The sequence below is a fragment of the Camarhynchus parvulus genome, chromosome 1A (genome assembly GCF_901933205.1).
Source record: "Camarhynchus parvulus chromosome 1A, STF_HiC, whole genome shotgun sequence".
Taxonomy (NCBI): Eukaryota; Metazoa; Chordata; class Aves; order Passeriformes; family Thraupidae; genus Camarhynchus; species Camarhynchus parvulus.
In genome coordinates this window covers 37866544-37881993 of record NC_044586.1, presented here as the reverse complement: position 1 = coordinate 37881993, position 15450 = coordinate 37866544, and the positions used below count along the sequence as shown (strand labels likewise).

At 39.4% G+C, this 15450-nt stretch overlaps 1 protein-coding gene across 3 annotated transcripts in view; it reads left to right on the top strand.

Annotated features, from left to right (window-relative positions):
- RASSF3 (Ras association domain family member 3) overlaps nucleotides 1-15450 on the top strand; it is a 104781-nt gene that overhangs the window by 9794 nt on the left and 79537 nt on the right. The window contains exon 1 of one of the 3 annotated variants that reach the window (XM_030960115.1): nucleotides 2223-2343. The exons of the other annotated variants lie outside the window; for them this stretch is intronic. Coding sequence (XP_030815975.1) covers nucleotides 2223-2343 — 121 coding nt within the window. Of the gene's footprint in view, nucleotides 1-2222; nucleotides 2344-15450 lie in introns of those variants that run through there. 3 annotated transcript variants of the gene reach the window in all.

Here is a 15450-nt window from a genome sequence, read left to right as displayed (position 1 = left end):
GAGCAGTGCATTCCTGTGCAGAGCACAGTGGCTCATATTCTAAAGCTGGCAGTTCAGGTTGAGAGGAACCCCTGTCATCATCACATACCCCAATCCCTGAGCTGTGGGAGGCAGGCTCTTGTTCATTAACTTTACATTTTGGCCTAACTATGGCCTAAAAATGTAAAGTGATGGAGAAGTTGTGAAATTATTGTATTCTAACTGCCATTGCCAGTTTAGCTTGAATTCAGGTCTGTGTTCTCAGCTGTATTACCTAGTTTGTTGCATAGTATAAATGTCAGATTCATCCCAGTGATATTTTTTGTATAGAGTAAGTTCTGTTTGTTTAAAGTAATACACAGTCTTTTATGCTCTTGCCTATTTTTCTTTCACTTAACATTGTAAGGTATAAACATCCACAGGTTTGTTACTGTCATCAACAAAGTCAGTTTATCCCCTTATGTTGTTCCAACTGGATATGTTTTACTGAATATTTTTTAAGCCTCATAAAATACCAGTACAAAGATACTGTATCAACATTTCTGTTAAGTCAAAAAAAAATATTTCTGTGCCCTTGATATCCTGCTAAAGGACATATATATAGACATATATATACATAAATATATATATATATATATATACATAAATAAATAAATATATATATATATGGATTCTTTGACAAATTGCAAAATTAGTCAATTTATTACATATTTACTTAGGGTGTGAAATCGTACAGGATTTCTTTATGCCACTTTGATTTTCATTAAATTTTATTTGTGTAAATTTCAGAAAAAAAGAAGTCATTGTTTGATCTTGTATTTGGCAGATGCCAATACACACTCAGACCCCTGCTATTTCCTGGGAGAAGCAAGTTGTCTGTTGGGCCTTTAACTCTGCTCCTTGCCTGTTCTGAATTGGGTGACAGACCTCCTACTTGTGCTAAAACTGTCACTTTGCTACTAAATTCCTTCTGGTATGACAGGGTGGAGCTCAAACAAGACAAAATCCAGCAGTCCATGTCCTGCCTTCTGCTCTTTTCATTGACACTGGCTAAAGAATTGTGACAGATACAGTATAAATGGAAATGTTTATTTGTTTTTAGAGACACACTGACAACAGGAAGTGCAATCAGAAACCAGTAGCTCTGTCCTGACAAGCAGCAGTATGTTTTTAAAAGGCAGATGTATAAAATGGGGTTAAATACTTCACATATTTTGGTGTAGAAAAATACATTGTGAATTCTGGAAGATTTATTAACTGTATGCTGTGAACATAGCTGGTGTAACAAAGCTGTTACTTTCTGTTGTTTAAAGGTTGATACAAAAGGACCTTTGTTTTGTAATGACATTAGTCTTGATTTTCCAGGGATTTCTGCCATTCAGTTCTAGCAGAAGCAAAAAAATCAAATCAAATGTGAGAAGCTGGACACATAGTCAAGCAAATCATACCATCCTTGGGAAATGGTTACATAGTCTTGCTGTTTAAAAGAGTACACTAGAAGTTGTGATAAATGTTGCAGTGGGCATTGCAGTAAATAGCATCCCTGGATTAACAATTTAATATGCACCATGATTGGAGCAGATGTAGGCTATGTACTGAGATGCTCCTAATTTCTTTGTATAGTGATATGTTGATAAATGCTCATTTCTTAAGTAAATTGTGGCAGTGAATGATTTTATTCTTACATTTGCCTTAAAATCCATTAAGAGGAAAGTTGCATTTTGAACCACGTGTTTATCCATAGAAATCTCTGTTAAATTTTCTGCTGAGAACCTTCAGAAGAAAGTCTTTGAGAGACACTCTCTCCAGAGAAAATTCTGTTGATTTACGTTAAGGGATTTTGAAAGAGGATGTGTCGCTATCAGTTTTGTTGTTTATTTGTTTTCAGCCTGGAGAAGGTAGCTAGAGATGAACAAAGGAGCCCTTCAAAGCCTTTCCTGCAGAAAACATGCCTTAACATCACTGGAAACACAGTAACAGGTTAAGACTCCAGAGCATTGGTCTTTCTTTAGCTGAAGCATCTATTAAAATAGCTGCTTCTTGTAATAAAGAGGGAGGTCTGGAGGGCTGTGAGCGGAGTGACGGAGAGGGAGGGGATTTAGGGCTAACAGGTGGTCCTGAGACGCGCTGGCTGACGCCGAGCTCAGAGCCAGCGCGCTCGCTGTGGGTGTCCGTGGGCTCTGCTCTCTCCTCTGCACACATGTGCCTCTTGCTCCTGGGGTAGCTGTGGAGCCCCTTCAGCAATGGCAGTGAGAAATGATCTGAACAAAACCATCAGGAGGATAGCACGGTTTTTTTACTGGTTTCCTAAATCATTGAGCAGTTCGAGGAGAAGGATGGTAAAACTTCTCTGGAAATCTTCTGGTAAGTTGGCTGCTATTTTTCCCCCAGATTTTTTTTTCCTTCTAAACAAAACAAAACAAAACAAAAAAAAAAAAAAAGGAAAAAGAAAGAAAAAAAGGAAAAAATCTGTTTCCATTGAACTGGTTAACTTTTCCAGTCCAGAATTGTTTGCATTTTTTCCTTCTTGGAGGCTCATTAGGGAAAACTGTCAAAATATTCTGGAAATGCAATAGAAGGTTCATCAGGCATGTTCTGACAAAGAGTTCCCTTACAGCTGCATAATTTATTCACATCGCTGATATTTGGCATCTTGTTTTTGCTGTGTTTCTCCCTTAGGTGTTTATATAGGAACTCTAATATGACTCAAATAATTGCCTGAAAGTTATTTGGAATTGCCTTGAGCTGTTAATTGATCTAGAAGGCCATGCAAAGACTGAACTGACTGAAGACTTTAACTCATTGTACCAGTGTTCACACACAGTGATGGGCAGCTTAGAGGGGTTTGTGTTCAGCAGTGATGCCCTTGCCTTCTCTTCTGTTTTATCAGCTGAAACGCAGTACGGCTCAGCTCACCACTTAGTAAAAGGCAGTGTTCCTCACAGCAACTCAGTGCTCTGATCCTTGCCCAGGCCTGGCAGAAAACTGTTTGCATCTCTCAGATTAACATTCTCATAGACACCCTTAAGGCCCAAACAGGATTTTGTCCCTTTAGCATGGTCTGTGAAGGCTGGGGCTGAGGCTTGTTCTCAGGGCTTGGAAGAACATGCGCTGCCATAGCGGGGGAAAGCCGAGTTCCTGCTGTTCTTCTTAAGGGACTAATGGTACAAGGTCAGTTTTCTTTTAGTTGGGACTCTTTGGAACAGGATGGTGAACTTTTCAATTCTGCAACATTAATAACAAGTTTGTATTTGCATGAGGTAGAATCTGGGTCAGTTCCGCAGCTGAGCAGTTTTGTGTTGTACTTCAGACAACAGATCTGTGACTCTTGAAAGGGGATGTGCCATCTGAAATCTGTCTCAGAAAGGTTGTTAGACCCCTGTCTAAATGACATACGACTTCTTCCCAAAGGAGTCCACAGATTTCAAATATTCAGAAGGAGATGCCAGGACATTGAAGTCTGTATGAATCTTTCCTTGATGAATCTAGAGTTTTGAACCTTTCTTGGAAGACTAGTAATCTCAGGTCCTCCTAACACATGAAAGCATCCTGAGTCCTCATAACACATCAGATCATTCCTGCATCTCTTTTATTACTGTAAAAACTATCAATAAATGTTATTGAAAGCTTTAATTGCCAGCTGGGTTACACACATGTGAAAATGTTTGCCTGCCAGTTATCTTTCCCCCCAGTATTGCAAAAAAATTATTGCATCCATGACTTGTAAAAAGAAATGAGGTGAACTCTGAGTGCTTTAAAAATAATGCTTTTGTAGATTTACCTTTTTTACTATAATTTTAGTGTATGTTTTAGCATCTCTTTTGAACTGAATTTGTAAATGGTGTCTGAAGTGCCCTAAAAGTCCTTTGCTACCTGTGCAATGAGATATTTGTCACAAAATTGTGGGTTTGATGGAAATGTGTCATTTTAGAAGGTTGAGTCCAAGCAGAAAAAAATCTCAGTGTGAAAATTCAACACAAATTTATTGTAAGTTTACAGAAGCCAATCTCATAAACTGGAAGCTGAAGTCCTGATGCTCCTCTCACAGGGGAGGAGACATAGCTCCTGATTGTTCTTTAGCCTGTATAAAGACAGCGAGTTACACTCTGGAGTTAAACCTTACCTACCCTGAAGTCCACGGACATTTCTGCCTTCTTCTTCAGCGTCCAGAATTTTCCTTTAGTTTTTGGTGAATTACAAAATTACCCACTTCCTCAACTTCCTTGATTCTGAAACACCACGTTTTGGTAATTCTTTACCAAGGTGCCCTCCTGTCCTTCTGAGAGAGTTATTCAACACAAAAGCCTACCCTGAGCAGTACTGACCATCTACCTTGAGCAGAATTGGCTACCATCCCTTGGTACACAGAGATTTACCCTTGCTTCCAGCATACTAGAATTCAACTTTTTGCTGTCTTTCTGATGGGTTTTACTCCAGGACTGGCAGTAATAGAATTTGTTATTCAGGATGACCCAGCAGAACAATTCTGTGTCGCTAGACTTGCCCCACAGATGAATAACCCAGCTGGCAATTAAAGCTTTCAGTAATACTTACCGATAATTTTTGGCCACTTGTGCTTTAATAGATAAAATAACATTTTAACAACAGCAAAAGAGAAAAATCCATTTTTTGGACATGTTAGGAAGATCAGAGATTATGTTCTCTGTTATGCTTTGTCATAGATTTTGGGTGATCTCATTCATCATGTGAACCAAGAGATGGGCACTGTGCCTCTGCATAGTACCCTCAGACTTGTTGGTTTTGTTCTGCTTCTATCACTCTGTGTCTCAGGATCCCTTGTTCTCTCTGCTTGACCCAGAAACAAAATCTGCCAAAGCACAAAACTAGTTTTTTAAGTATAACAATGAATTTAGTGCTGTTGTAGGTCACTGTGTTCAGAAAGGTGCATTTGACACAATTTAAGAAAGAGCTGTCAAAGCATAATTAGGTTGCTGTCCCTAAAAATTCTTAGCTTTTCAGCCTGTCCTTGGATGGGTACTTTGGGATTGTTGACCACAGACTTTGGCCTACAGCTAATGTGCTCCTTGCAAAGCTCTAAAAGAAGGAAGGAAATTTGTGGGTGCTCTTCAGTAGCTGATTTTGATTAAATTACTTACTGAAGGATTAAAAAAATGTCTTAGACATGGTTCAGAATATACTAAATATAGCTGATAATATTTTAACTGCATTTAGTTTGATCAAGCATACATAACATTTTATAAGAGGCTTAAACTGAGGGATATAGATTTTAGGGTTCTGGAGCCTTCATTTCTTTGAAATATGTTTGAATTTTTCCTACAACATCTTAGGAGAATTTATGCTGGCACAACATGTGACTAGAAATTTTATCATGATAAAGCACATACGTACAGGGAGAGATAGTGAAAGACAAAGGAATTAGAAAAAATATCATAATAAGACTATAGAATGATGCAAAAATTCAAAATAGACAAGTAACTCCTGTTTTCTCTGTCTCAGAGCAGAGGAATAAGGTGAGGGGTGACAAATATAAAGCAGATAAAAGGATTTTTCAAAATTATTTTTAATTCAGCATGTAATTAAATTGTAGAACTCATTACCAGAGGATGCTGCTGAGGTCAGGAATGTAACAAGATTTAAAGAGGGTCTGGAAAAATAAGAATATTCAATATTATGATAATTGAAGTACGATAAAAGCTTTGAAAGACACATAAATCTTCTTGCTTAAGGGTTTAAGATAATTTTTAACAATTAAGGATTAGTCTGAGATAATTTTGTGGCTCAGATCTCATAACTGTTACTGTTTCATGCAGTTTCTCCTTAAGCAACTAATGCACTCCCCTGGAAAAGATATTTTTTGCATTGATTTAAACCTTTATGATATTTTTAGGCTTATATAGAAAAAAACCCTAGATTTTAGACATGCTCAGAAGAGAATTCCATATTATGCTGTGGAAAACATAAAAGGCACAATGCTTGCTGACTTTTTTTTTTTAAACTTTGCAAAACTGCCCTGGGGCAAACCCTGCTTGTTCTGCAGCCATTAAAATAAATAAATAATTACAGAAATCAAGTCTGTCTGAGGTGGGTGATTTTGTGTCCTGTGTCTTGCCAAATTCTGCTCGGTCATGAAGACCTTTATTCTCAGCTCTCATCTGGTGAGAGTTCTCATAATTTTGAGCTGCTGTTTCTACTAGGTGCTTTGGAAGGTTCTTTCAGAGGGCAGAAAGTGAGAATTTATTGACAGAATTTTAAACTGACTGTATTTCAGGCAGCTGGAAATTGATTTTTACCCTTTGCTGTTAGTTAACATTTTTTGCAACTTTTGTGCTCTATTGAGTTACACATTTAGTCCTTCTCTAAGGTTGAAGTTAGAATATTTTTATTGGTTTCAAAGGACTTTTGGTCAGAATGACCAAGCATCTAATATAAAATTACATTTATCTAAGAATATGTGTTATGGAAAACAAGTGGAAATCTTTACATCAGTATGATGGTATGCTTTAAACTTGCTACCTCCTCAAAGAATTAACACATAAAGCTTCAAGTGATCATGCAGTACAAGAACTCAAACTTTCAGCTCTCTCTTCAAAATATATCCAGCTGACAAAATAGATCTATAACACACATGGGATGGGAGGACAATGTTAGCTCAGTTTGTCAACTTAGATTGTCTTAGGTTAAAATATTTGTAAATTAATTCTTTTGTTTTCACATTTGGCCAACTAATATATGATGGCTTATGCTGTAAGTGCCCATGTCCTTCTGTGACATCTTTAATTGGATTATTCTGGCAATAGCTTGGGTATGGAGAGGCAGCATACCTTCATTTGGGAAACTAGGTATCAGGGAAATTAATGAACACACAACGTCACTGTACTTCAGTGTTCTTGTCAAAAGCCAGCTGCTGAGAGCCATTGCCTCCCTGTCTCCCTGAGGCCAGGGGTGGGTGACACCTCTGCAGTCCCTGTGGTCAGGCCTGTGTCTCCTGCATGGATTCTCCTGGTCATGCCCACAGCTCACTGGAGCCCTTGCAGTCTCTGGGTCAGTGTGGCCCTTGCAGGCCCAGCATGCAGAGCTTGCAGAGGGGTACTGAGAAGGAGAGTGGCCACCTCTGGGAATGATGGAGAGAGCTTTGTCCTAACACAGATGATAGATAGAGTGTAGAGGCATTTGGGAACGACAACTCTGAAGCTCTACATCTCTTGTTGATGCTAGATTTCTTATCACTTTTGCCAATGTCAAGAAAAAGCAGTTGGAAGGTGCTGTTTCTCTCCACTGCACCTCTTTGCTGTCCTCAGCACTAGCAGGAGGATGGGTGGATGATGATGACCAACTGTTGTGCATTTAACTAATCACCTCTCCAGCACAGCTGCTTCAAGATTCCCTACCTGAGCTGGCATGATGACCCATAACACCTGAAATAAAAGCTGGGAATTGGTCATTTATGAAGAGTAACATTAATGAATTAGTAGTGTGGAGTTACCTGTTTTAAAGAGATAATGTAATGTTAGAGCTTGAGATGTAAACATAGACCAAGCTTGGATGCAGCATGCAAAAGCAGGTTTAGAATTGAGCTGTACCCAGCACGAGGGGTGATTTGCACAAGTGCAACTATTTTTGTATTAAACTTCATTTGATTTGATGGGTTTGAGTCAACTGTGTTCTGATCTCACATTTAAACAGAAGAGACTGCAGGTTTTGTTTGGCAAGCTTTTAAATTTCATGTGATCTGTCAGTTCAAGGTCTGGCTTCTGTCCTGGTAGGACAAAAACTGCTGTTTCACTCCTCTAATTAAGTGATCATTGATGCTGCAGCAGCCATTCAGAATTAACTCCCAATCCCAGTGTTGTGGCCAGGGAAAGCAGGGAGCCCTTCTGAGCTCTCAGGACTGTTTTTCTATGATCCATCTCCTCTGTGAACTTGAAACTCTTGTTTGTTACCAATTCCAGCAAGAAGAGGGAGTTTGTTAACTCAGGTCTGGTCAAGAACTCACAGTTCTGGGAGTGTACAGACGGAGAGACCTAAACTATACTTTTCTTTCCTGTTGTGTTTTCATTGTGTTTCTCCTAAAAGGAAAACAAAAGGAAGTGCTGCTTTGCAAGTATCCGTAATGCTGGCTATTTCGGGGATTCAGCAATAGGGGGCACTAGAGTAAATGCTTTATAAAAACAGTATTTTTATTGGATTTGCGTTAAAAAGTGAAAGCTCACTTCTGTTTTTTATGTGGAAGGGGTATTGTACCCATTTGTTTAGGTTTTTAATGTTGGAGAGAGGCTAACAGTCAAAGTAAGTGGAAGTCTCAAGATACCAGCATGGCACATAGTAGAACCACATAAATACTTTGGACAGATTTTTGACTTTTTAGACAGAAATTCTGCTACTTATTTCCTTTGCGTTTGCAATGCAGAACTGTATGCAGCAATGTGTTCCTGAGCCAGGTGTTTATTGAATGTAATATCTGATGCCTTTGATTCTGTCGAAGGTGGATTTCAAATGCATTTTACGAAGCCGCCACAAAAGGAAAACCAGGTGTGAGAATGTGTGTAGACCCACACCCCCATTCTTGTTCAGGCTCTGTTTCCTCAGAAGTTGGGAATTCAGCATGTGCTCTGAGCTGCTGCATTCTGTGGTCTTCATATGAAAAATTAATTTAATTTAAAGACAACCTGAGCTTCTTTTAGACTATTGGTAGAATTTACTGGGTCTGTTGGATTAGGTTGTTAGCTGGGATTCAAATGCCTGTGAACAGGTTTGTCAGAGGAAAGGGGCCATAGCTGCCATTTTACCTGCTAGGATTACCCACTGTGCTGCCACATTGTTGCTGCAAGTGTAGCTCAGTGCAATGCCAAGACACCCCTCTGGCGCTTTGCCTTATGGAGCAGGTGGTAAAAGTGGAGCAGCCAGAGCTCCCTGGGGAGCTGCTGGTGTCTGTCCCTCCAGCCTGGCTCTGGGGCTGTGTGTGGCACAGCACAGGGCTGTGAGCTGGATGCTGGCCAGGGGCTCAGCCCTCTGCTCTTCCCCTGTGCTGCTTCATGATGGGTAGAGAGATACCTGACAGCTACAGCAGGCTTGCACATGTAAGCATAAAATCAATGGTTCTGTAGGAAATCAAGTGTAAATGAATTATTGGAAGCTGGATTGGTAAGGATTTTACCTACAGAGCACTTCTGTGTGCGTGCGTCATAACTTCACTGCAGTTCAGAAACTAAGAATAAGATTTGTTTCCTGTTCCAGAAATGCAATCTCTTTGTTCTTGAGCTGAAGAAGAAATCCTGTGTGGTACCCTGGTTTTGTCACTGGTACCTGCAGCGGGGGAGCCCTTACAGGAAGGAGGCATTTCAGGCTTCCTGGGGAGGGAGAGCTCAGCCAGGTACCTCTCAGTCTGCCTCCCAGAAACTGGCATACTAAGAGCTCCCAATATCATGATAGCTATGGTATAGCCTGAGGAGGGGATGTGGTCCAGCTCTCCAGCTAGCTATGATGCTGAAACAGGTAAAGGAGATTCTGAGAAGTAAACATGACCTAAACTTGATTTTTCTTGTCTTAGGCTTTCATTTTTAAAGTATTTCCACTATTGCAACTTTATTGAATGAAGTGAATATTCTCAGCCTTCTTTGCAAACAGATTTTGTGATTATTTCAGGGTGGTCTGGCAATCACTGGGTGTTCTATTTCTGTGGGAGTGGTGACTGTAAACAGGACTGTATGCAGAGCAGTATCTGGCCAAAAGCGTAATAGATTTCAGGAGCAGAAGCCTGTTTATAGGCTAGTTATGTAGGATCCCACATTTGTGCAAGAGTCTCCTGTGACAAGTCTTCACTGGATAATTCTGGCAAGTGCTGGAAGGAGGGAGAATACTTGAATGTTGTCACGTTGATAAAAATACAAACAAGCTTTATCAACCAATTAGATTGATTTTAATTCTTTAATACTCCAGAGTAAATCAATGGGATTTACGCTCCTGTGTCATTTAGGGCCAGGTCACTTAGGGCTCAGAGACATTTAAGCATCTGACAACCAGTGCAGATTTCAGCAGCTGAATCCTTGACCCTTCTCATGGCACTGGTGCCAAGAGTGGGGAATCCTCCCTCAGTCAGGGACCTTCTCTGTGGCAGCTGCCAGCAACCTTACCTGGCTAACAGAGGTCTCTTAGAGATGCTGTATCCATGCTAACACCTAGACCCCAGTTTTAAAACGTGCAGCTAGATGGCAATGTCACCCTCCACTTCTCGGAGAGGCTGCTGAGCTGCCCTGAGATGCCATTCCTGGCCAGCCTGCCTCATCTCCTCCCCCCGGCCAAGGATAGTCATGACACAGAACACATGTGTCCTGGTGTTTACCAGTTATCTAGCAAACCATCTGGCACAAACCACGTTAACATTAGCTCATAAAAAAAAAAAGCATTTAAAGGCTCCAAGATAGATGACAGAATTTTGGATGTTTATAGAGGTACCAGCAGCAGAAACTGAAAAAAAAATCCGGTTCAGGCTGTTTACTCTAAAATACCTGTCATTTTTCCCCTGTTTTGCAGTTGGGAAGCTGAATTTAGGTATCAACCAATTATTTGCTATCTGGTGCATGAAATCAGAAATATGGTCCCTGAGTTCCCAGGCAGCAGGGACATCAAACAGTCCCAGGTTCATGCAGGCTGCTGATTTTTATACCTCCTTTTCTGCTTTGGGTCTCCCTTGGAATTCTCAGTTGTGATTCACTCAGGGAAGTGTTTTCTTCTTACCAAAAGGCTGATCACTCCCTCCTGCTTTGCAAATGTGATGTCCTTTGCATGTGGCAGAGTTGGGTTGTTGCCTGCCTAGATGATAGATAAACTGCTATCTAAAAACTCTGAATCCTAAACTGGTGAGTAATATGGAAAATTTTTTTGTGCAGTACCCAAACTCTATCTCAGTAAGACACTTGGCAAACAAAAACAACACAAGCATTTGTGTTGGAACCTAGACAGTTTGATTAAAGCACTTGTCTTCTGCTGAGGTCCAAATATATGCTCTTAATAGAGCATTAACAGTCTCTTAATAGAGACTGCTACAGGAGCTTATCCTGTTTCCAGGGCAGGGTTCCTGACCCTGAATTGGGCAGTGACACTTACAGATAGGGCTGCAGTCCAAGTGCTTCTTGGAGAATTTCCCCAGACAGCAAGTTAAGCCAGTTCTATGGTCTTTCTGTTCTTGGGAGAATGACAGAGGATCCTCTCTGTGGGAAGTGTGTATCCCAAAAAGGGCCTCAGCACCTGTGAATGGCCGTTGTACCTACTGAGAGCAGAGTGTACAGAGACACAGCAGAAGACCTGAAGGGGTACTTGTAGATAGTCACAGCTTTTTTAGGAGTTTAGAAATGTGACCTTTACTGGACTTCAATCTGATCTAAGCCTTGTGTAGCTTCTCAGTGGGGAAGGGGCACAAAATACACACAAAGGTCCCTCAGGGGAAAGGATGGCCATAAGGACCTCAGAAATCCTATCTTATTTATAATAATAGTGACCCCTTAAAAATCACTAATTGGGAAATATGGTTAAAACTTTATTTTAATCTCAGACTGATGTTAAGAGTGACTAACTGATAAAAAAACAAGCAGAAATAAAGAATATTTTATAGAGATAAAACAGATGTTACAGCAGATCTCCACTTCCTAGTAGCTGTGCTTAGAGCTTCCTGAAGGCTGTTTATTTCAAATAGACTTCTCATTCCATTACAGAATGGAGTGAAACAGTTAAAAAGATCTTTCTAGCAACTTTAGCATCAAACTAGAATGTATACATCTGGGCATCAGCAAAAAAAAAAAAAAAAAGACCAACACAACATATATTAAGCATTAACTAAAATGTGACTTGCTGATACCAATGTATTGTAGAAATAACACAGCTCAATTCTGTCTTGCTGAGAAATATAGAAAGAAATATAGCTGAACTTCATTCTCCTTCCTTTTGTTACCTGCTGGCTGAAAATGGATTAAAACTTATAGCACTAAACACCTTACATAGTTTGAATAATTTTTCCAAGGAGCTTTACAGGCATACTTTCCATAGAGCAAGAAAAACTCTCTTCTGATTTCTGGGAAGCCAAGGTTCTCATGTAAAGATGATTTTACTTGCTAACTTCCCAACACAGTAGCAGGACCAAGTAGTGTGTCCTGCTCACACTTTCTAATGAAGACTTTTTACTGTGGTTGATAAATAATGCAAAGGTAATACAAATTTGACTTTGAACTTTGCATGTGCTTCAGTTGTTTAGGCACAACATACATTTTGCATATCCATTTGGAAGTTAGATTTCTCTGGGCCATCACAGAAATGAAATCATACATTTCCTAGGCGGGGGAGACCACAGCAGGATAGAGAGGCTTTGCTATTGATCCTCTGCCTGCCCCTTAGTAATACTTAGTTACTAGGGTCTGATGCTGGAGTATCTGTGGGGTTCCTGCTTGTTCCTTTTTCTTGCTTTCTGCTGCACTGCCCTGGAGCAAATTGGTTGTAGGAACAGCTACTTACAAGCTATCAGGCAAAGTCAGTTTTGGGTGAAGAAAACCCAAACATCAGGTAGGGTCCATCCATGTAAAATGAACATGCTGAAGCCTTACAGTTCACCCCTACTAGGGCAGGATAGGAGTGGTGTTGATTTCTAGCAATAATATAAGTTATTTTTTTCTATGACTCTAGTAAAGCCGTTGTTGCAATAGAGTAATAATCATAAGGTGCTTCATTATGTCTCAGTAGTTGACAATGAAAGTTGCAAAGCATAATATTTATATGTTTAATAAATATATACTTTGCATTTCTTAATAATGCAGGACAATTTTCATACTTATAATGTATTGATGCATCATTTTCATACATAAATTCAGTGTACATAACAGTCTGAGCATCAGTAAAATAAAGCTTTCCTAGTTGTCAGCGAATGCTTTTATGAAATGTGCTAAGTCCCCAGAACTTGGATTTCAAAGAACAGGATTCATTTCAGACCACATCAGGAAAGAGCACCTGATTCTGATTGCTTTCCAAGCAGAAATGATATGGCAATCCATGATCTGATCACCATAACAATCTTTGCAGAATTATAGCTACTTTCTGATCTCACGGAAATTTTGGGAGTGCTCCAGTAAAAGTTTACCAGAAGAAGGCATTTTTTGAATTGGATGCTGTCTAAACCTTTGTGGAACATTGTATGCCACAATGCGAATGAAATAATGTATTTAAAGCTAAAACATGTATGAAGAAAAGATCATACATAGAGCCACTGTTTTAGGGAAAAAAACAACCTTTTTCTAATCTTGCTGATTAAACTTATAAACAGTATGTTAAAATCTAGCTTAAGATTGAAACAATTTTAGAGATGAAGCTTTTTTAGAGATGAAGCTTTCACATTTTTTGTAATTATGCCTATAATAGCCAGGTGGAAGTTATGGGCTTGTCTTGCAAATGACATTGTGGACTCACAAATTAAAATGAATATAAATGGCAAACAAAATAGCATTAAGAGTTAATGTTTCCTAACTGAATAAGTAATCCTGTTTCAGAACAGAGTTTAGCTAACAGATTTTCTCCTAATATTATTTGTGAATTGGTGCATGCTCAGTACATATCATTGTGCAGTCACAGGAAGTTGGGGAATTAGTGAACCCTGGTATCCTACAGATTTGTAGGACATTCTCCATAACCTCCTCACCATGCAGGTGATGTGTAGTAGCTGCTTGTCCAGACATGATCAGACAATGGCATAATGGCTGAATTTTGCCAGCTTTGCCCTGAGTGTGGGTGTTAGTTCGGGCCTCCCTCCTTTAGCCTAGAGATAATTTTCATGAAACATAACTAGCTTTTAGACCATTTGCAGTTGAAATTGTCAGCTCTGTCAGAACTACAGGGGGAGAATTGAAAGGTGGGCATACAGTGCAATCTTATAACCATTTTTTCTAAAGAAGGTAACTGGACTTGCAAAGTAAAAAACACAGAAGTTAAGGAAAAAAGAAGAAATTAAAATACTACTTTCCTTTGATCTTCTTTTGCTTATGCAGTGTAATGTAATTTTTATTTAAGTGCTCCCATCCTGGCTTTTTCATGGAGATGTCCTGTTCCTTTTCCTGATAAACAATGGCTCTGAATTTTATTTATTCCTCTTGGCTTTTCCAGTGTGTCTTATGGGGTCTCTTCCCAAAAACAAAATCCTTCTCTTCTCAAGGCGTCCATGAAAATGAGTGTTCTCTTTCCTCCAGAATTTCATGAGGTACATGAATTATCTGAAAAATAATCCCAGCTGCATAAGCATAAAACAGAGCCCTGGAAAAACCTCATTTGGGTCAAAAGCACAGCTCTCCCTGACTTCAGCTGCAGTTGGGAATACTCCATGTTTACTAAAAGTTGGATAAAGGAACTCAAATGCGGAACCCAGGAGAAATTAGGCAGCAACTGAAGCAAGCCTAACGTGGCTTGCCAGCATCACACAAGGATGTAGGGACAGCTGTCATTTCTCCTGGGCACCATACAGCTGCCTAACCATTCTTTTTATTTGTTTCTGTAGTCTTCTGGATTGCTTCACCCTTTTCAAATTCTGCGTTACATACAGTGACTGTTTTAGAGAGTTTGAGTCTTTTTCAGATTTATACTGCAACAGGGTCCTTTGTAACCCATAATTAGCTGGAAGCTATTTGCTGACGTCTCAAGAGGAGTGTGACTTGAGACAGTGATATTATTGTGATATGGTTGTTGTGATGAAGTCAGTTTGTTTTAAGATCAGAAACATCCCAGTTGTCTGCCTCAAGTGCTGATCCAGGATGGACTCATTATGCTGGGTTGCTGTGTTGAAAATAGTTTGACAGGCTGATTTTGTGCCAAATAAATGTAATTAATCTTGCCTTAATGCAAGTGTAACATAAATTCTGTATCAGGCACAGGAATGTGATTGCAGGTTTACACTTGATCCACATTATAATTTTTACTTTTGAATGGTCTGATGGTACAGGGGTCTTACATTAAAGATCTAATCCCTAGCCAAGAGGAACATAATTTTAGGGAACACTCTGCTGTCTTGCCCATAACACCACGATGAGTATGGATTGGAAATGTGAAGGTTCAAGAATTAATTTTTTACAATGAAAATCTAATTAAACATAAGGGAAAGTGAAATTTTTGAGAAGCTGATAAGGGAAAAAAGAGCCTGTTCAGAATTCGTCTTTTGCTATAAATCTTGAAAGTGTAAAGCTTTGTAACAACAGTGGGGGAAAAAAAAGTAAGCATAGTTTAATTAGAGAAAATTAAAGTATTTCCTCCAAAAGTCATTCTTGGAAATGGCTGAATTGTTTTAGCCGAAATGTTCTAAAACAAACAGCATGATGTTCCCCAGCATGGAAACTTGAAGTACAAGTGGTTGCTCTCTGGCAAAATTATAAGCAATTTAAAACCTAAAAATAGAAAGTGATATTCAGTCCTAGACAAAGATGGCATGGTGAACTCTGCCCAGCTTACACAGAAAACCAGCAAACACAA